The sequence below is a fragment of the Microchirus variegatus genome (genome assembly GCF_963457635.1).
Source record: "Microchirus variegatus genome assembly, chromosome: 10".
NCBI lineage: Eukaryota > Metazoa > Chordata > Actinopteri > Pleuronectiformes > Soleidae > Microchirus > Microchirus variegatus.
This window is the reverse complement of record NC_139811.1, coordinates 17,829,466-17,846,206: the sequence shown is the minus strand read 5'-3', so window position 1 is coordinate 17,846,206 and position 16,741 is coordinate 17,829,466. Positions and strand designations below refer to the sequence as shown.

Genomic DNA, 16,741 nt, shown 5'->3' with positions numbered 1-16,741 from the left:
ATTTGTTAGTTAGTTGACGGTAAACAATATTAATATGCCTATATGTCCAACGGTCCGTTTACACTGTGCTGCCTTCACTGGCTCCTCGTAAATATAGAGCACCGGTTTAGAAATTTCCCACAATCCTTTGCGGTCCAGTTATACATATTTTACCGAGGAACGGCGTTGCTACGCTGATAAATTTGGCCATCATTCCACAATATTAAGCCTTCCAGTCGAGATGATGTGCGACACCACAAACCGGAGTTTTCGGACGCAGTTAGCCGCCATCCTGGACAAACTAACGAAGGCGGCTTTGGTTGAAATAGGCAGCCTGGCTGATGAGTGCTCCTCCGTCCTTCACACGGAGATTTCGCTCCATAAGACGGAGAATGAGGCGCTGAAGAAGAGATGTTACTCATTGGAGGTCCAACTGAGAGCAGCGAGGGAAGCGCAGACCTATCCCGGACATGTTAACAGTGTCAGCCGGCGGCACCTTGCAGGTCAGGACGGTCAGTCGAGTCAGCGGTGGAGTCTTTTAACCAGCAGAACAACGACCGTTTGTATTTGTCAGGCTAGCCAGCAGAAGTGTAGACAACATTCCCCCTGAAGTTACCGCAGTCTTTACAATAAAACACCAACTGTATCAATTTTAATGTTCACTTTTAATTGATTAAGCTTTTAATTGTGACGTTCGTGGAGCTGCATTGCGCTTTAACGGCGGTTAGACACGTAGCCGCTGCAAAGGGGGCGTAGGTGAGAGGCCCGGTGTCCGCGACAGTCCCGTCACCCTCATCCAAGCATCCTTCCCAAGCATCCTTCCCCCACGCTCCAGCTGCTAGAGCAGGGCTATTCAAATTTAAGAAGAAAGGAGAATAACTGAATAACTGGCGGTGTGTGGACCACAAATAATATGTACAAAACCTAAATAAATAATAATAATAATAATAATAATCAAAATAACAGTATAATTATAATAAATATGATACTACAAGGAATAAAATTAGCCAGACATATACCTTATCTTTACTTTAATGTGGCATTATAATCAAATCCAGACCAGTAGTAGACCACTACTACTACCACCACTACAAGACCAGTAGTGTTTCCCAATCTTGGTCCTCAAGAAACCAGTTTTAGATGTTGCCCTGCTACAACACACCTGATTCAAATGAATGGCTCATTATATGGCTTTTGCAGCACTTGATGATTAGTTGATCATTTGAATCAGGTGTGTTGGAGTGGGGCAACATCTAAAACATGCAGGACAGTGGTCCCTGAGGACCAAGACTGGGAAGCATCAGACCTGTTTATAACATCCTCAACAGCAATTGGAGCTTTTAAGAGGTCCATAAATGTTAAATGTGAAGCCAAATGAGTTACAAAATGGTGTAATGTATGCCAAAAATAAACAGTCCTGTTCATAATGTTACTACTGTTTCAAACGAAGTACTTACAATTGAAGACATTTGAATAATCTAAAACAGACCAATATGCTTTGCATTTTAAGATAGCAATACAAGCCCACATCAAGAAAATTGACCGCCATGAAAAGTTTTGACACAGACGGTGTCAACAACTGTAGACTTTATGATGAAAATAGTAAAAACAGAAATAATCAGAAACGGGTAGGTCTGTTCAATAAATATCAACATAAATGCAAAACTGTAGCATTCAGACTAACAACATGTCTTTTCACAACACACACTTTCAATTGGAAACAGACGTAAGATGCTTACAATGAGGGCACAAACTGTAAACTGTAATTAAAGATCATCACTAAGTGAACAGTGCATGTTTTCTAAACATCAGCTATTTTGAGCCTAAGAAGCTCAGTGAGAGAAACTTCACACTGATTTACATGACGTCACTTGACTGTGTTGATGCTGAAATTATGTTTATAGTACCTGGACTTTATTCCTCCACTCCTCATTCGCCATTCGGGGAAACTGGCACAATGAGCCATGAGCCAGAGGAAGATTAAAGTTAGTTGAATAGGCCTATGCTAGAGGTTTGAGATCCACAGTGTTAAACAGAACACATGGTTTTTATCATTTCTGTTATTTAGCAGAGACATTTGTTGCCAAAATAGTAGAAACAATTATTACAGTTAAATCCAAAAAGACTGCTGTGTTAAAATGTTAAAACTTTTGTACTAGCTGGATGTTTCTAATAAATTGTCAATTAAGTGTGCTGTCACTGTTTTTGTTGTAAGTTTTAAGCTTATTTCTTAGCCTTTAACATTCTGTCCTTTCAAAAAACAACCAGGCTGTCCTGAAAGTGTATTTGATCTTGAATTAGCCACATTTATTTACACAATGATAACCACCTGTAGTAGCCCACAATTTCATATCTGCTTCTTCTTTTAGAACAGCAGCAACCCGCTCCAGCCATCGATGGAGTTTTTGGAAAGGACTGGTGTATGGACTTTTGGAGAGAAGAGAAACTCCCCTCTCACAGAAAAGAAACAATGGAGCCAACTGCTATGACAAGCATGGGCGTACAGGTCAGTGAGTCATTACACCTTTTTGTAATTGGCAAACATGTCAAACAATTATGTTTAAAGTTGTCTGCACCTGTCGTGTTGGTAGGCAATAGACTTGACGGAGAGAGAACCTGATCTCATCTTTGTCAAGGAGGAGATGTATGATGATCACCCTATTGGCCAGCAGATGAGTTTCACAGAAAACAGGAAAAGTAAGTTCAGTTTTAAAACAAATACAAGTTACTTTCACCTAGCCTCTGTGATATAACATCATGTATTCTCATTTTACAGTTGTTGGGATGTTTGAGGAGGACAGCATGCTTCCTAGATCTGTTGATGAGCTACAGCTTCACTCAGGGGAATTAAACAACTTTCCTGTGGTGACTGACAATCAAACACAGCAACGCATGCAACCAACAATTATGGACAAGCTAATAGAAGACGCAACAATGGGCACTCTGGCTGACAACACAAATCCTTCTTCAGCCATGGCCGAATACTCTGACTATACAGATGGCATCCACATGAATACAACCAAAGCACTTGCTATTCAGCCAAAACCTGCAAAGCCAACAAGACATTTTGAGTGCTTATTCTGTGGGAAAATGTTCAACTATTTGAGCAGTTTAAAAGTCCACATCAGGCGACACTCTGGTGAGAAGCCGTTCAGCTGCTCAGTTTGCGGGAAGCGATTTGCTCAGAAAACGTATCTGAAACTGCACCAGCGTGTGCACTCGGGGGAGAAGCCGTATAGCTGTCCAAGCTGTGGCAAAAGTTTTTCCCAGAAAAGCTCTCTGAACATACATCTTCGGACACACACTGGTGAAAAGCCCTATAGTTGTGTGGATTGTGGAAAGTGTTATGCGTACAAGTATGGTTTAAATCATCACCAGTGTTTCACCAGTGTGGTTTGACCAATCAAACCACAGAAGTTGGTGTAGTGTTTAGAGGAGGTCTACTTGAGCCAGTATGTACTGTATATAGGAACATTTGATATGCCCCGTTTAAATAAAACAAGCTTATTTTAACAGCTGATACGGCTTATAGTGCAGCTGTGAAATCTTAGCTTGGGTGTGTGTTCAGTATTATTGATATGAGAAGTGCTGATTGTGTGGGATTTTGTTTATTTGACTGGTAGGATTGTAGGAGTCCCCTCCTCAGTCCTTTTTAAGTAGATTTAAAATGAAATTGTCAAAAATATCAAATATATTAAACATTATTAGGATATTGTTGTAGCTCTTTGGGGCCAAACTATTTTGAAAGAAAGAAAAAAAAAATCTATATAATTTTATTCTTGCATGTTGTCACATTCACACAGCTGGCATAACATGTTACATATACCTCAGTGTAATACTATATTATTGCAGAATGCCAAATTTACTTTGGTCCAGTGCTCAATTCTTTGCACATTTGTAGCACAAACATTCAAAACTACCTCTTCAAAAGAAATGACAACTAAACAACTGAATTTGTTTGCTCTTTTGTCAGTCTCACCTCTCCTTTGTATTTACTACATGCCACACCTCAACTGGTATGTAAATGGACATAAAGCAGGTAGACCCATATCTTGGAATAAAATCACTGTTTAAAAGAAATGTTGATGTGTGTTGATCTAGAACATAATGCTACTGTCAACAAGTAGTCAAGCCAGTAGCTCAACTGTTTAAAGACTCCCTTAAAGACATTTCTTGCATAAATCTTCACCATTAATATCACCTTAGACAGAGCAGACTATGATAAAGCATACACGTTCCTTGAACACGCCACACTGATCTCATCCGTTTTTATTTTCACTCTTGCACACATGCATGTCCCAAACAAAGTCCAGTTGAATATTCAAGGCAAGGAAAATAAAATAAAATAAAAGTTCCATCAATAAAAATGTAATTTAAAAGGTGAAAATCTATGACTTTTTTTTATTAGAAACCCAGAATCAACAATTACAACACTGAACTGGTAACAGCTTAAATGTCATACAACAGAACATGTATGGAAGTGCAGCATAATGACAGTTACTACACACTGTGTTATTACTGACATGACAGTAACTACACTATCATCAATGAGGAGTACTGTAGTATCAACTCAAATGAATAAAGCTACATTTCATGTACTACACTCAGATCGGTCATTCACCAAAGACCCGTAAGTTATTGGATTCATTTGAAGTATGGGCTTACCCAATTCGACCTCACGATTTCTGTGTGCTATTAAATGATGGTTGAGGTTTACCTTTTGTGTGAAGGTCTTTCCACATTTACCACAGACAAACGGTCTCTCCCCAGTATGGATGCGTAGGTGACATTTCAGATTGCCTTTCTGGGTGAACCCTTTTCCACACAATCTGCAGCTGTGGGGTTTCTCTCCTGTGTGGACCACATAGTGTATTCTCAGAGCTGATGGGTTTGCAAAAGTCTTCCCACACAGCCCACAAGACTTGGCGACTCTATGAGACAGAACTGGAGGTATGCAGGTGTGCATGTTTAACATGCTCCTGTCTGGGAAATGCTGCTTACAAATGCTACAGAAGTTTGACTTATGAAACTTCATGTGGTGTGTTAGAGTGCCCTTGTGGTAAAATGTTTTGCTACATATTTTGCATGTGAAATGGACTGGATTGGATTGGAATATGTCTTTGTTTAGATCTCGGACAGTTTCTGCATTAAGCATATTAAAGTTATCATGTGAATCTTTCTCCAAAGCAGTGCTGTTTTCAATGGTGTCTGCCAATAATGTTTGCTGCTCGTTGTTGCCGGGCGCCCATGCAGTGTCCATAGCAGGTTCCTGGTGGCTTTCTTCAACAAACAGTACATCATCATCGTCGTCATCATCCTCATCGATTGGAATAATATGAGCACTGAAGGTCTCCTCTGTATCGTTGATAGACATCAGCTCCTTTGACGGTTCTTCAGTATCAGCTGCAGAGTGAACCAGGTCTTCTTCTTGATCAAATGACAGGCTGTAAGCGCTGCCATCAGCAGAGTAGTGGACTGTCAGCTGCTCTAGCTCCACAACTGAACTTTGTTCATGTTCACCTGCATACAAACACACAAAATAAACACATCGTTAACAATAAAACTGTTAAATCTGCTGTACGTCCTCTCCAGTCTTACACTCTTACCCTCTGTACTCGCTTCCTCGTCATCCTCCTTTTTGATCTCAGTCACAGTAATTTGATCGAGCAGCAACTACAAAACAGAAAGATTTCAGATGTTGGGCTGTTGTTCAATACAACAACATTTTCTATGATGACAGCTGAAATAATTAGAAAAATGTTAAATTGTTGTTTTAGTCGATAATATGACTTTTGACTGTGGGATGGAATAAAAACAAGTACTGTGATTTATGCTTCTTAAATGAATATATATTCTGGTTTATATACTTCTCCATGAGAATACACTGAATATTGTTGGTTTCTGGACAAAACGACTGATTAAAGGTGCAATATGTAAGAATGTGGCCAAAAACAGTTTCTACATTCAAATTCAAAATATCGAGGTCTTTTAGGTTTCGTTTTTTGACGTAACTGGCAACCCGTGGTCACTTGGTAGCTGAGACTCTACTGACTGCAATGATTGGTAGACGGCGGTAGGTGGCGCCACATGCCAAAACATGATTTGCAGTCTGCAAAATGTATTTTATAATGCAAATACTTTGGCTGTACTGTTGTTGTTGGTGAGTTCAGTATGTTATATGAACATTATTCCTGAGTCTCTGTGACATATTAGGAGGATTTTATGGTCAGTTGCTTTAGATTTATTACATAATGCACCTTTAAGTATTCATGAAAATAATCAACAAGTTAAACTAATATACACTCTGGTATATCAGGCATCTAAACAGTATTATACATAATTTTTACATCTGTTTTTAAGCCTCTGTAGTACTCATATCCTCTCACCTTATCAGAACACTGTGGTGAGTTAGTGACTGTCTCCAGACGACATGGGTCTCTGTCTTTCCACAGATTCATACACCAGTCTTTACCAAAGACTCCCTCTATAGCAGGAGTCCCGGACACTGAGAAGTTAAATGAGTGACACAAAAACAGTTACACACAGCCGCGGTTTGCGTTTATCCTCAGGGCAGATGCTATTATTGTGTTAATGTGACAGACAGAAAGTTACCGTGAGGATCTCCGTCTGGGCAGCAGACAGTTTGTACACCCACGTTGCTAGAAGTTTTGCACAAAACGGGCGCGTCGCTTTTCACAATCGTCAACTCACACTCGAGACTGTTGACTTTTTCTGCCAGGGCTGAATTAGCAAACAAAAGCCGAGACAACTCGAGCCGGAGCTCGGCAGAGTCTTCATCCACCAGCTTGCTGATCTGACTGAAGGCGGACTTGGCCATCGCGTCCATGATAGAGGAGAGCTGAGAGTGGAAAGAAACGCGGCGGTCCATCGCTGCTGTTGACCGATAAAACCCTCTTCACCAGCTAAATAAATACAAAAACAAATAAAACTTCGGCTTACAGTAAAACTGAAAACGCGTGAATCGAATCCTTTGCTCCTGAAGCTAATGTGAGCTAACAGTTCTTCTTCTTTGCCTTTAAATGGCGGGTGGCAGCATACTTTAAGGTGCTTTACCGCCACTCTTTGTTGGAATGTGGACCGGAGTTGTTACAAATCTTTACAAAATAATAACAATACACATCACGACACGTTTAATTATTTGGATTAATTCAGTTTTGGTCGGAAATGACCCCCTATTCCAGCAAATACATTTTTATTAGACTCAGTTTTCTATCCAAATCTTTCTTGTTTCATTTCCAATGCTTCTCGTTCTCAACAGTACATTTAGCAGTAAATAATGACATGCTCATCTGCTTCCTCCTGCTTGACAACAGTCACACAATCGAGAGTGACGTTTATTTACTACATGTAATACAGTGGGACCATGAGTGGGACAGCAGGACCCAATACTTAGCAACACCCGTGGCGTATTTCCGGCGGATGCAACCGGTCAGCTGCGCTGTATTACAAGGCTTCCTGGTTCGCCAATGAAACATATGCTGTCTCTCTGCTGTGTTGTCATAAATGTTATCGGTTTTGATCGCATTACAACGCAGGTTTCATTAGACACGATCCGGTGTGACCGCAGCCACGAACATGAACACGGAAAAGGACTTCTCGCCTCTGACGCCCAACATTGTCCGGGCTCTGAATGACAAACTGTACGAGAAGAGGAAAGTAGCCGCTTTAGAGATAGAGAAACTGGTGCGGGAGTTTGTGGCTCAAAACAACTCTACGCAAATCAGGCATGTGATCCAGATCCTGGCGTCGGAATTCGCCCTCTCCCAGCACCCTCACAGCCGCAAGGGGGGTCTCATCGGTTTGGCAGCCTGCTCCATCGCACTCGGTAAGGACTCTGGTCTGTATCTGAAGGAGCTTATTGAGCCAGTGCTCACGTGTTTTAATGACTCAGACAGTCGTCTGCGCTACTATGCCTGTGAGGCCCTCTATAACATAGTGAAAGTAGCAAGAGGAGCTGTGCTGCCTCACTTTAACCTGCTCTTTGATGGTCTCAGCAAGCTCGCTGCTGATCCAGATCCCAATGTGAAAAGTGGATCTGAACTCCTGGACAGACTGCTGAAGGACATAGTGACAGAGAGTAACAAGTTTGACTTGGTGGCATTTGTCCCCTTGCTCAGAGAGAGAATTTATTCTAATAATCAGTATGCCAGGCAGTTCATCATATCCTGGATACACGTTCTGGAGTCAGTGCCGGACATTAACCTCTTGGACTATCTCCCTGAGATCCTGGATGGGCTCTTCCAAATCTTGGGAGACAACAGCAAAGAGATCCGCAGGACGTGTGAGGTGGTGCTGGGGGAGTTTTTGAAGGAGATTAAAAAGACTCCATCCAGTGTGAAATTTGCAGAGATGGCCAACATCTTGGTCATCCACTGCCAGGTTGCAGACGAGACCAAACTAACTAATGACCTGATCCAGCTGACTGCTATGACCTGGATGAGAGAGTTTATTCAGCTTGCAGGCAGAGTCGTGCTCCCTTACTCCTCTGGAATTTTAACTGCAGTGCTGCCTTGTCTTTCTTATGATGACAGAAAGAAAAATACTAAAGATGTGGCCAGTGCCTGTAACTACAGTCTGATGAAACTGGTGACCCCTGAGGATGATGAGGATGATGAGGAGGAGAAAAGTGGAAGTACGGTGTCACCATCAAGGGAAGATGGCCAGCCCAAGATGGAAGCGGACAGCAATGATATGCTGAATGCATCACAAGAATCTGTTGGTTTCAGTAATATCAGCTTCTTCACTCCAGCAAGCTCTGACAGGCCACATGTAACTTTAGACCTGGATGGTATTGTTCAGGTGCTGGACCGCCATCTCCACGACTCCTCCACTGGCATGATGACTCGTATAGCTGTGCTGAAATGGCTCTATCACCTCTACATCAAAACACCACGTAAAATGTTCCGCCACACTGACAGTTTGTTTCCCATGCTGTTGAAAACACTGTCTGATGAATCCGATGAGGTGATACTGAAAGATTTGGAGGTGCTAGCTGAGATAGCGTCATCTCCTGCTGGCCAGACGGACCAAACTGGCTCCTGCGATGGCACCGACTGCAAAGTGGAGCTCAAGGTCCTAGGTTCTAAAGCAGTGGACTCCTCTCCCTCCACTCCGAGTATGAACTCCTATTTCTACAAGTTCATGATCAACCTGTTGAAACGCTTGAGTCAGGAGAGAAAGCTTCTGGAGAACAGAGGAGCTTTCATCATCAGGCAGCTGTGTTTGTTGCTTCATGCAGAGAATATCTTCCACTCCATGGCTGACATCCTGTTGAAGGAGGAAGACCTCAAATTTGCCTCCACTATGGTTCAAACACTCAACACCATTCTGCTTACGTCTGCTGAGCTCTTCCAGCTCCGCAACCAGTTGAAAGACCTGCGCACCCAGGAAAGCTGCGCTTTGTTTTGCTGCCTCTATCGCTCGTGGTGCCACAACCCTGTGGCCACTGTGTCGCTCTGTTTTCTCACACAGAACTATAAACACGCCTATGATCTCATCCAGAAGTTTGGAGATTTAGAAGTAACGGTGGACTTCCTGATGGAGGTAGACAAACTTGTACAGCTCATAGAAAGCCCCATTTTCACCTACTTGCGCCTACAGCTCCTAGATGTGGAGAACAACCCTTATCTGATTAAAGCACTGTATGGTTTGCTGATGCTGCTGCCACAGAGCCAGGCCTTCCAGCTGCTCTCCCACCGCTTGCGGTGTGTCCCTAACCCAGAGCTCATGAGGACTCTTGATGAGTCTAAGTATATGGACTCCAAACAGCAGGTGGCTTCCAAACGGGCCTCTCACATGCAGATGGATTTCAATGAGCTGCTCCAGCATTTTGATCGTGTCCAGAGTAAACATCTAGAAGTCCGACACCAGCGCTCTGGGCGTGCCTCAGATCATCCTGACAGGAAGCTGGTGTGAAATCATTGTCCCAGAGTGACCTTAGCTTGGTAAAAGCAGCAGAGGGATGAAGGAAATTGTAAAAGTTATACTAAAAGAGTCTATTAAGATGTTGTGCTTAGCCAAAAAGTATTGAGAGATTTTGATTTTAAAACTCACTCTTGAGATAAACACTGTCATTGTCAATAAATAACTAGCTGTACATTTTTGTGCTGTTCAATTATGCCTAAAACTGGTTAATTCACCACAACCATACTTAACTTAAGAAGAATTGGAGAGTGTACATATAATCCCTTGTATATCATGACACGTGGTGGCGATGACATGGCCATATCCTCTGTTTCAGCGGTGAACCTCTCATCAGCTGAGTTTTCTTTCCGGCTAATTGAAATGTTCACAGTATTTCACATGCAACTGACATGCATCTCAGTATTTAAATGTCACACTTCTGTCATTTAATCCTCACGTGAACCACAGTATTTACATGGTATATCCGCCTGAGCACTATGAATAGGGCATACACTGCTTGTTGACACAGCTGAACTGATATTTTTAAACTTTGCAAATTGTAGTTGACTGATCAATGTCTGGATAGACACATATTGTTAATGTAATTTCTTTGTTATTAAATCTGATCACATACATACATGTTTATCTCCTCAAAGCTGTCTTATATTGACTGCAACTAATATGTAATTATATTATTGTGCACTGTTTTGTCTTGCATTCCAAAAAAAGAGTAAAAGTAATCACACTGTTGTTGTTCCTGCGTGAAAATTAATAAAGTGGATATGTTAAAACCAAGAATATATATATTTTTGTTCATGCATTGCACAAAATCTATTAGAAATATTGGCTGTTTGTGAGGGGAGGAGAAGAAACAAAGTATGAGCTTTTTTAAAAAAAAAAGTTTTACTTTGCATAACATTACTTTTAAAATAGTCCAGTCATAATTTCTACTCTTGATTTATTACTGTAATTAGTCTCATTATACATCCAGCTTGACATGAAGGCTGCTCAGTCAATTTTTTTTCTTTTTTTAATAGGCTTCTACTGTAGTTGTTATTATAAACAATGCATTGAAGCAAACACATAATTGCATTTTTGCAGTGGTCTTCAAGAATTTGGCTCGTCATCTCAGTTAAAGTGTCCTCCAACTAAAAATCAATAAAAGCTAACACTTTTTTTTATACAAGGTAAAAAATTTAACTTAAGTTTCAGCTCTCACCCATACACAGTTGACCCTTAGTACACATACTGTACATCTATATAGGTCTAATTTCTTGATAGAGACATAAAAGTTCTGTATTTAATTTTACGGCCAGGCTGACATCTCGTGTCAGTGTGTGGACGAGTCCTGCTGTGCTGTGTGAGGAGAATCGTTTTTCATTGTCCATTTTGTCCTCAGCAGCTTTGCCTTGAACCACATCAATAGGAGGATTGTTTCCCCTCTTTGTTGCTGATACAGAATCTGCTGCTCACAGATCATGACTTCATTTGTTTCACAGATACACCCTAAAGAACGCTTTTACATTAAGATACACGCTGACTACAAAAAGCAATACATTTGTTTTCTTCCTTGGAAGATGTGTAGAGCATGTATAAGTCTGTGTAGATTGTTGCACAATGACTCCACAATATGCAGTATGCAGTACAAATACAGAAGACATACTTCATATAATGTACAGTGTTTTAGATAAGGGTGTATTGAGTTCACAATAATTATACTTGTTGAAATTAGCCTCACAAAATATACAAATGTGCAACAGCTATATTGAAAACATCTGTTTCAAAGGACTCGCTGCTCTTCCCCATGAGCTCAGAAATGTCTGCACTGCAGAAATTTGACTGTCAGTTCCTCATTATATCCGTCTTTGCTTCACACACACACACACGCACGCACAGATGTGTGTAAACATAAATCAACAGGGCAAAATCCATCTGTCTTTTTCCCCAATTAATTTCATTGCAGCATTGTTTCAGTTACCTGCACGAACCACAACTGTTTCTTTTCAAAAGAACATGAATCAATTTATGGTGAACTCGTGTGATAAAATATTAAAAATAGAATTGTAATCCAGGAAAAATATCTGTTCTCTGTTTCATGCAAGTTGCCAATATGGTTGTATATGTGTATGAAAAAAACTTACTTCAACGTGGCCTTTGTCTAAAAAGTTTTCTTAAAGATTTAGACGGAACTACATTATGTATGTAACCATTACTTTACAACACACACACACACACACACACACACACACACACACACACACACACACACACACACACACACACACACACACACACACACACACACACACACACACACACACGCGCACACGCACACTCCTACCTGCACAATTTGAAGCTGAACGGAAGTTTTAACATGACACGTGTGAAAGGCAAACACACTGTGTATACATTACAGTTGAAGTGGTGGGATCATGTTTCTCAAGGCGTTTTTATTTTTTGTATCTATGCTCCTCAAACTATTTCGGGTGCAGCATTGATTTAAGTAATCAAACTCCCATTGTACTTGATAACAGTGCAAATAACAAACTGCTAAATGCAGTATAACTACTAAAATGATTGGAATAACCTCTTTAGCTCAGTGGCGTGCTGGTTGAGGAATTTGAGTTTCCTTGGACTAAGATACAACATTTCTAAAAAAATCCATAGTTGTCCAACTATGTTGAAAACTAAACTTGATGGTGAAAAACACTCCCCTCAGGAAAACCTTTCCTTGCTCACAAAACTTCCGTCCAAACTGGTCGCTTCTGTTTATTTTTATCTCCACCCTGATTCTTATTTTGGACACAGTTCAATCGTAAACCTCTCACATTTTGACTGATTGTTTCAACGGTCGTCTCAAATAACTTGTTAGTGATCAGGGTATTACTCCAATGGAAAGGCTGTCCTAAGTGCAAATATTTCACTCTTCACATCCTGTGATATCACACGAAGAGAGACAGTCTCTTCCATGTGAGACCAATTTGTCATATTCAGAGAGGAGCAGTGTTAATTTGAGAATACACAATGTGCATACTCAACACAGCACCGTAAAATGGGATATGCCTTTAGGAGCTGTGGCATTAACACTTATTTCTGAGGGTAGGATGAGGTAGCCATCCAGAGCCATGGGAGGGGCCTGGGATCCTGCAATGCCATCAAAGTCCAGTGAAGAATAATGGCTACCAGACGTGCTCGTACTGAAGATGACCTTTCCTGTCCAATTTGTGGGCATATTCTCAGCCAGCCAGTTGTGCTCACTTGCAAACATAGATTCTGTAAAGCGTGCCTGAAAGACAGCTGGGACACACAAGGCAGTGGGGATTCACACTTCTGTCCTTTGTGCTGGCGCCGTTCCTCCATGGATCAAATAGTGGTGAGCGCTCTGCTGGAGAAGACCTGTGAATCCTTCAGGGTAGAAAGAAGCAAGAACGACCCAGAAGCTTGTAAAGAACATGGAGAAAAGCTTACACTGTTCTGTTTGGAGGAACTGGAACCGATCTGTCAACTTTGTGGGAAAGCAGCTGCACACAGAGGACACAGACTTTATCCCATAGGAGAAGGTGTTCACGACTGTAAGGTAAGCATGTCAAACTCAAAGTGTTGATCGACTTAATATGTACAAGCACATTGTTAGGAAACCTTGCCTTGCCATAATCCCCATCCCTCCATAATCCTCAACTGGATCATAATTTTGAAGTTGAGGCTTCCTCTGAAAATGGAATATTCCATAATTTGACAATCATAATAGTCTGATTTAGATTTGTTATTTTCTTTCTACCTCTGTGATTCTCCAGACCTGCTACAGACATGTGTCTGTGTTTGGCAGAGTTTATCAAACTTCTAAAAATAGATTTATATTTTTGGTTTGTCTTGCTGTTGAGGTCCTGAAACTTGACTCCCACAGGGTTTCTGTGATGCTGCATTCATGTTACTCCCGTCCTCCTCTGCCCTCTCCTGACATCTTAATTGAACCTTGCTCTACTCTGCCCTCACCTGCACTCTCAAGCTGCATATGGCAATTTTTGCTTCTTTTGCTAAGGCGTTAGAACATTTACCCCTTACAACTGATGCCACTTTACAGTATTGCATTTGCACGGAATGCTTCCACGGTAGAGTGAGTGGCAGCTGAAAGCCCCACATTAAACTGACAGCTTTGGCCACCTGCCAGGCTGACCTTTTTTTGAAATGTTGATGCCATGTCAATGTCATTGTAGGAGGAACTGAAGAGCGCTCTGCTGCCTTTGAAAGACAAGTTGCAGCTGTACAAGAAGGCAAGAGTGGTCTGTGAGGAAATGGTAGAACATGTTAAGGTACGGTTACTCCCGTCACTACCAAATGTTTTGTTGAGCACTCCAGAGTGCAATGATTGCCCATCAATCATTTCTCTTTCCAGAGTCAAGCTGAACATACGGAAGCACAGATCAAAGAAGAATTCGAAGCCCTCCATCAAATCCTAAACGAACAGGAGGCTGCAAGACTTTCCTCTTTAAAGGCAGAGGAGGAGCAGAAGAAACTGAAGATTAACCAGAGAATTGAGGAGATGAACAATGAAATGACAGCTCTCTCCAACACCATTAGACTAGTAGAACAGGAGATGAGTTCAAGTGATATCCCATTTCTTAAGGTAGATACAGAGAGATGCTTCAGACATCCATTCAGACAAATCCCAACCCAGTTTATCTGAAATTCATATGCACATTAATTTAAGGCTGGTCTCATTTTTTTTCAGAACTACCAGGAAACAATAAAAAGGTAAATGTAATGAGCACACTTCAAAAAATAATTCTGCTTTACTGACACAATTCTCTATCAGCTAACTCCTCGAGTTTATTTTCAGGACCTGGCAGACGTCTCTGGATCCGCAAATTATTTCAGATGCTCTGATTGATGTAGCCAAGCACTTGGGCTCATTAAAATATAAAGTATGGGAGAAGATGAGGAGTATCATCAAATATAGTGAGTTAATCGAAATATAACATGCCATGTCTTGCTGTTCAGTTATATGTCATATTACTGACTTGTTCCCTTGTTCTCTATTTTGTTGAGATCCTGTGGTTCTGGATCCAAACACAGCAGCAAGCTGCTTTGTCCTCTCACCAGATCTCACAATGCTGCAGAACTCTACCCAGATTTTCAAACTGCCGGACAACCCAGAACGCTTTGACATCAGTGCAGAGATGCTGGCTGCTGAGGGCTATTCCTCTGGACGTCACAGTTGGGACGTGGAAGTGAAGGACAACACCTACTGGGTGGTGGGAGTCGCCAGCAGCTCCATTAACAGGAAAGGAAAGCATGTGCTGACACCGGCAGAGGGCTTCTGGACTATTCGGTTCAGGAATGGAGAGCACAAGGCCTGCACAGCACCATGGGAGCCGCTAAACATGAGTAAGAAGCCAGAAGTGGTTAGAGTGGCTTTAGACATGGACCGAGGCAAGGTGTCCTTTTTTGACCCCAGAGAAAGAGAGCCTCTCTATACCTTCATGGATGTCATCACGCCCAACGCCTTTCCTTACTTTTGCTCTGCCTGCAAAGAGCATCCACTTAGAATTCTTCCCACAAGGATATCCTTGTCAACAGACAATTAATACACCTTAAACAAAAATCACCACAATCAACGAGATATAACATTACTTTAATAAGAAACTTCTTAAAGGTAAAGTAAGTAGTTTATAGTGACATCTAGAGGAGAGGCTGAAATTTACAACAAATAACTGCTCCTCTGCTCACCCCCTCCCTTCCCTGAGCGCTACGGTATCCTCAGCCGGTCAAATGTCGTCCTCGTCGTCTTTCTCCGTGTCAGCAGATGAGGTTCGTGAGGCGATGGAGAGGGCGAGCTACCGCGGCCGTAGCAGACGAAGCGGAGAGAGTGGAGGCGGGACTTCTGCTACAAGTAAAGCGACGCTTGATTTGTTCTCTCGCATTTGTCCTTACAGGCTCCAGAAACATGGCGTCTCGCTGCTAACAGTGGCAATGCAACTGCGGCCCGCGACCATATTATTTTACATGACTTTTTGAAACACTACGAAAATGAAACAAAAAATATTATACAGCGACTAGACAATGCAGGAGCACATAATATGTATGAAAAAGTGGATTTTGGGTTATATAAACCCATAAATACTACACAGTGTCCCTTTAAGGCAATTTTTAATGAATGACTGAAACAAACATGTTTTAAAATATTTAATCTGAGTTAAAACAAACGCAGTCTGGAAGATCTGATACTGTAAAATGTTTTACAATCTTGAACAGCCATATTACTACCATGATAAGATTTTTACAGAAAACAAGTGGGACCTCAGGCTTGCATGGCAAAGATAAGCATATAAATGAAACACGGGTGCAACGTTTCATACAAGGCACATTATATGCGGTCTTCGCTAACCCATACCACTGTTCTTCAAGAATTAAATTGTTCAAGTGAGATTAGTTTTCCATTGCAATCAACAATTATCTACAGTTAGTGTTTGCTTTAGTAGCCAAGTGCACAGCATGCCCTGTAACGACATAGAACTTCAAACTACCTGTGCTGTCCTAACCACCATTATTACAACATACTCCTGTCAAGTTGGTTGTGGGAGATGCCCCCAATGTGTGTGGTGAGGCTTTATGGCTTTGTGAGGTGTTCGTTTAATAAGTGAAAAGAAATGATTAAAGGGGAAACAATGCCCTCACATTGTGTCCTGGTGTGTTACTTTTACAGTGTTAAAGATCATCGGTAACAGTTCTCCATTTATGTAACTTGGTTTAAAATGGTTAAAATCCAGGCAGGTGGTGCCAAGACTAACTGAATCCAGCACCAGAATTAGCCTATTATTTGTCTTACCAAGGCAACTTG

General features: G+C 41.4%; 3 protein-coding genes across 3 annotated transcripts; 2 read left to right on the top strand and 1 right to left on the bottom strand.

Moving 5' to 3' along the window:
• Positions 1-4,570: 4,570 nt before the first annotated feature.
• On the bottom strand, positions 4,571-6,884 carry LOC310932523 (uncharacterized protein; the record flags this gene model as incomplete). The annotated part of the gene is made up of 4 exons (XM_083895850.1): positions 6,592-6,884; positions 6,366-6,484; positions 5,586-5,652; positions 4,571-5,499 (listed from the first exon to the last, which is right to left on the bottom strand). The coding sequence occupies exons 1-4, from the start codon at positions 6,866-6,868 to the stop codon at positions 4,571-4,573; spliced, it is 1,392 nt and encodes a 463-aa protein (XP_083751976.1). The 5' UTR covers positions 6,869-6,884.
• Positions 6,885-7,546: 662 nt separating this feature from the next.
• On the top strand, positions 7,547-10,524 carry vac14 (vac14 homolog). Its single transcript, XM_083896984.1, has one exon. It carries the CDS (start codon positions 7,576-7,578, stop codon positions 9,913-9,915), a length of 2,340 nt encoding a protein of 779 aa, XP_083753110.1. The 5' UTR covers positions 7,547-7,575; the 3' UTR covers positions 9,916-10,524.
• Positions 10,525-12,985: 2,461 nt separating this feature from the next.
• trim35-13 (tripartite motif containing 35-13) lies at positions 12,986-16,724 on the top strand. The gene is made up of 6 exons (XM_083896223.1): positions 12,986-13,480; positions 14,118-14,213; positions 14,297-14,527; positions 14,633-14,655; positions 14,741-14,859; positions 14,950-16,724. The coding sequence occupies exons 1-6, from the start codon at positions 13,079-13,081 to the stop codon at positions 15,486-15,488; spliced, it is 1,410 nt and encodes a 469-aa protein (XP_083752349.1). The 5' UTR covers positions 12,986-13,078; the 3' UTR covers positions 15,489-16,724.
• The last annotated feature ends 17 nt before the right edge of the window (positions 16,725-16,741 follow it).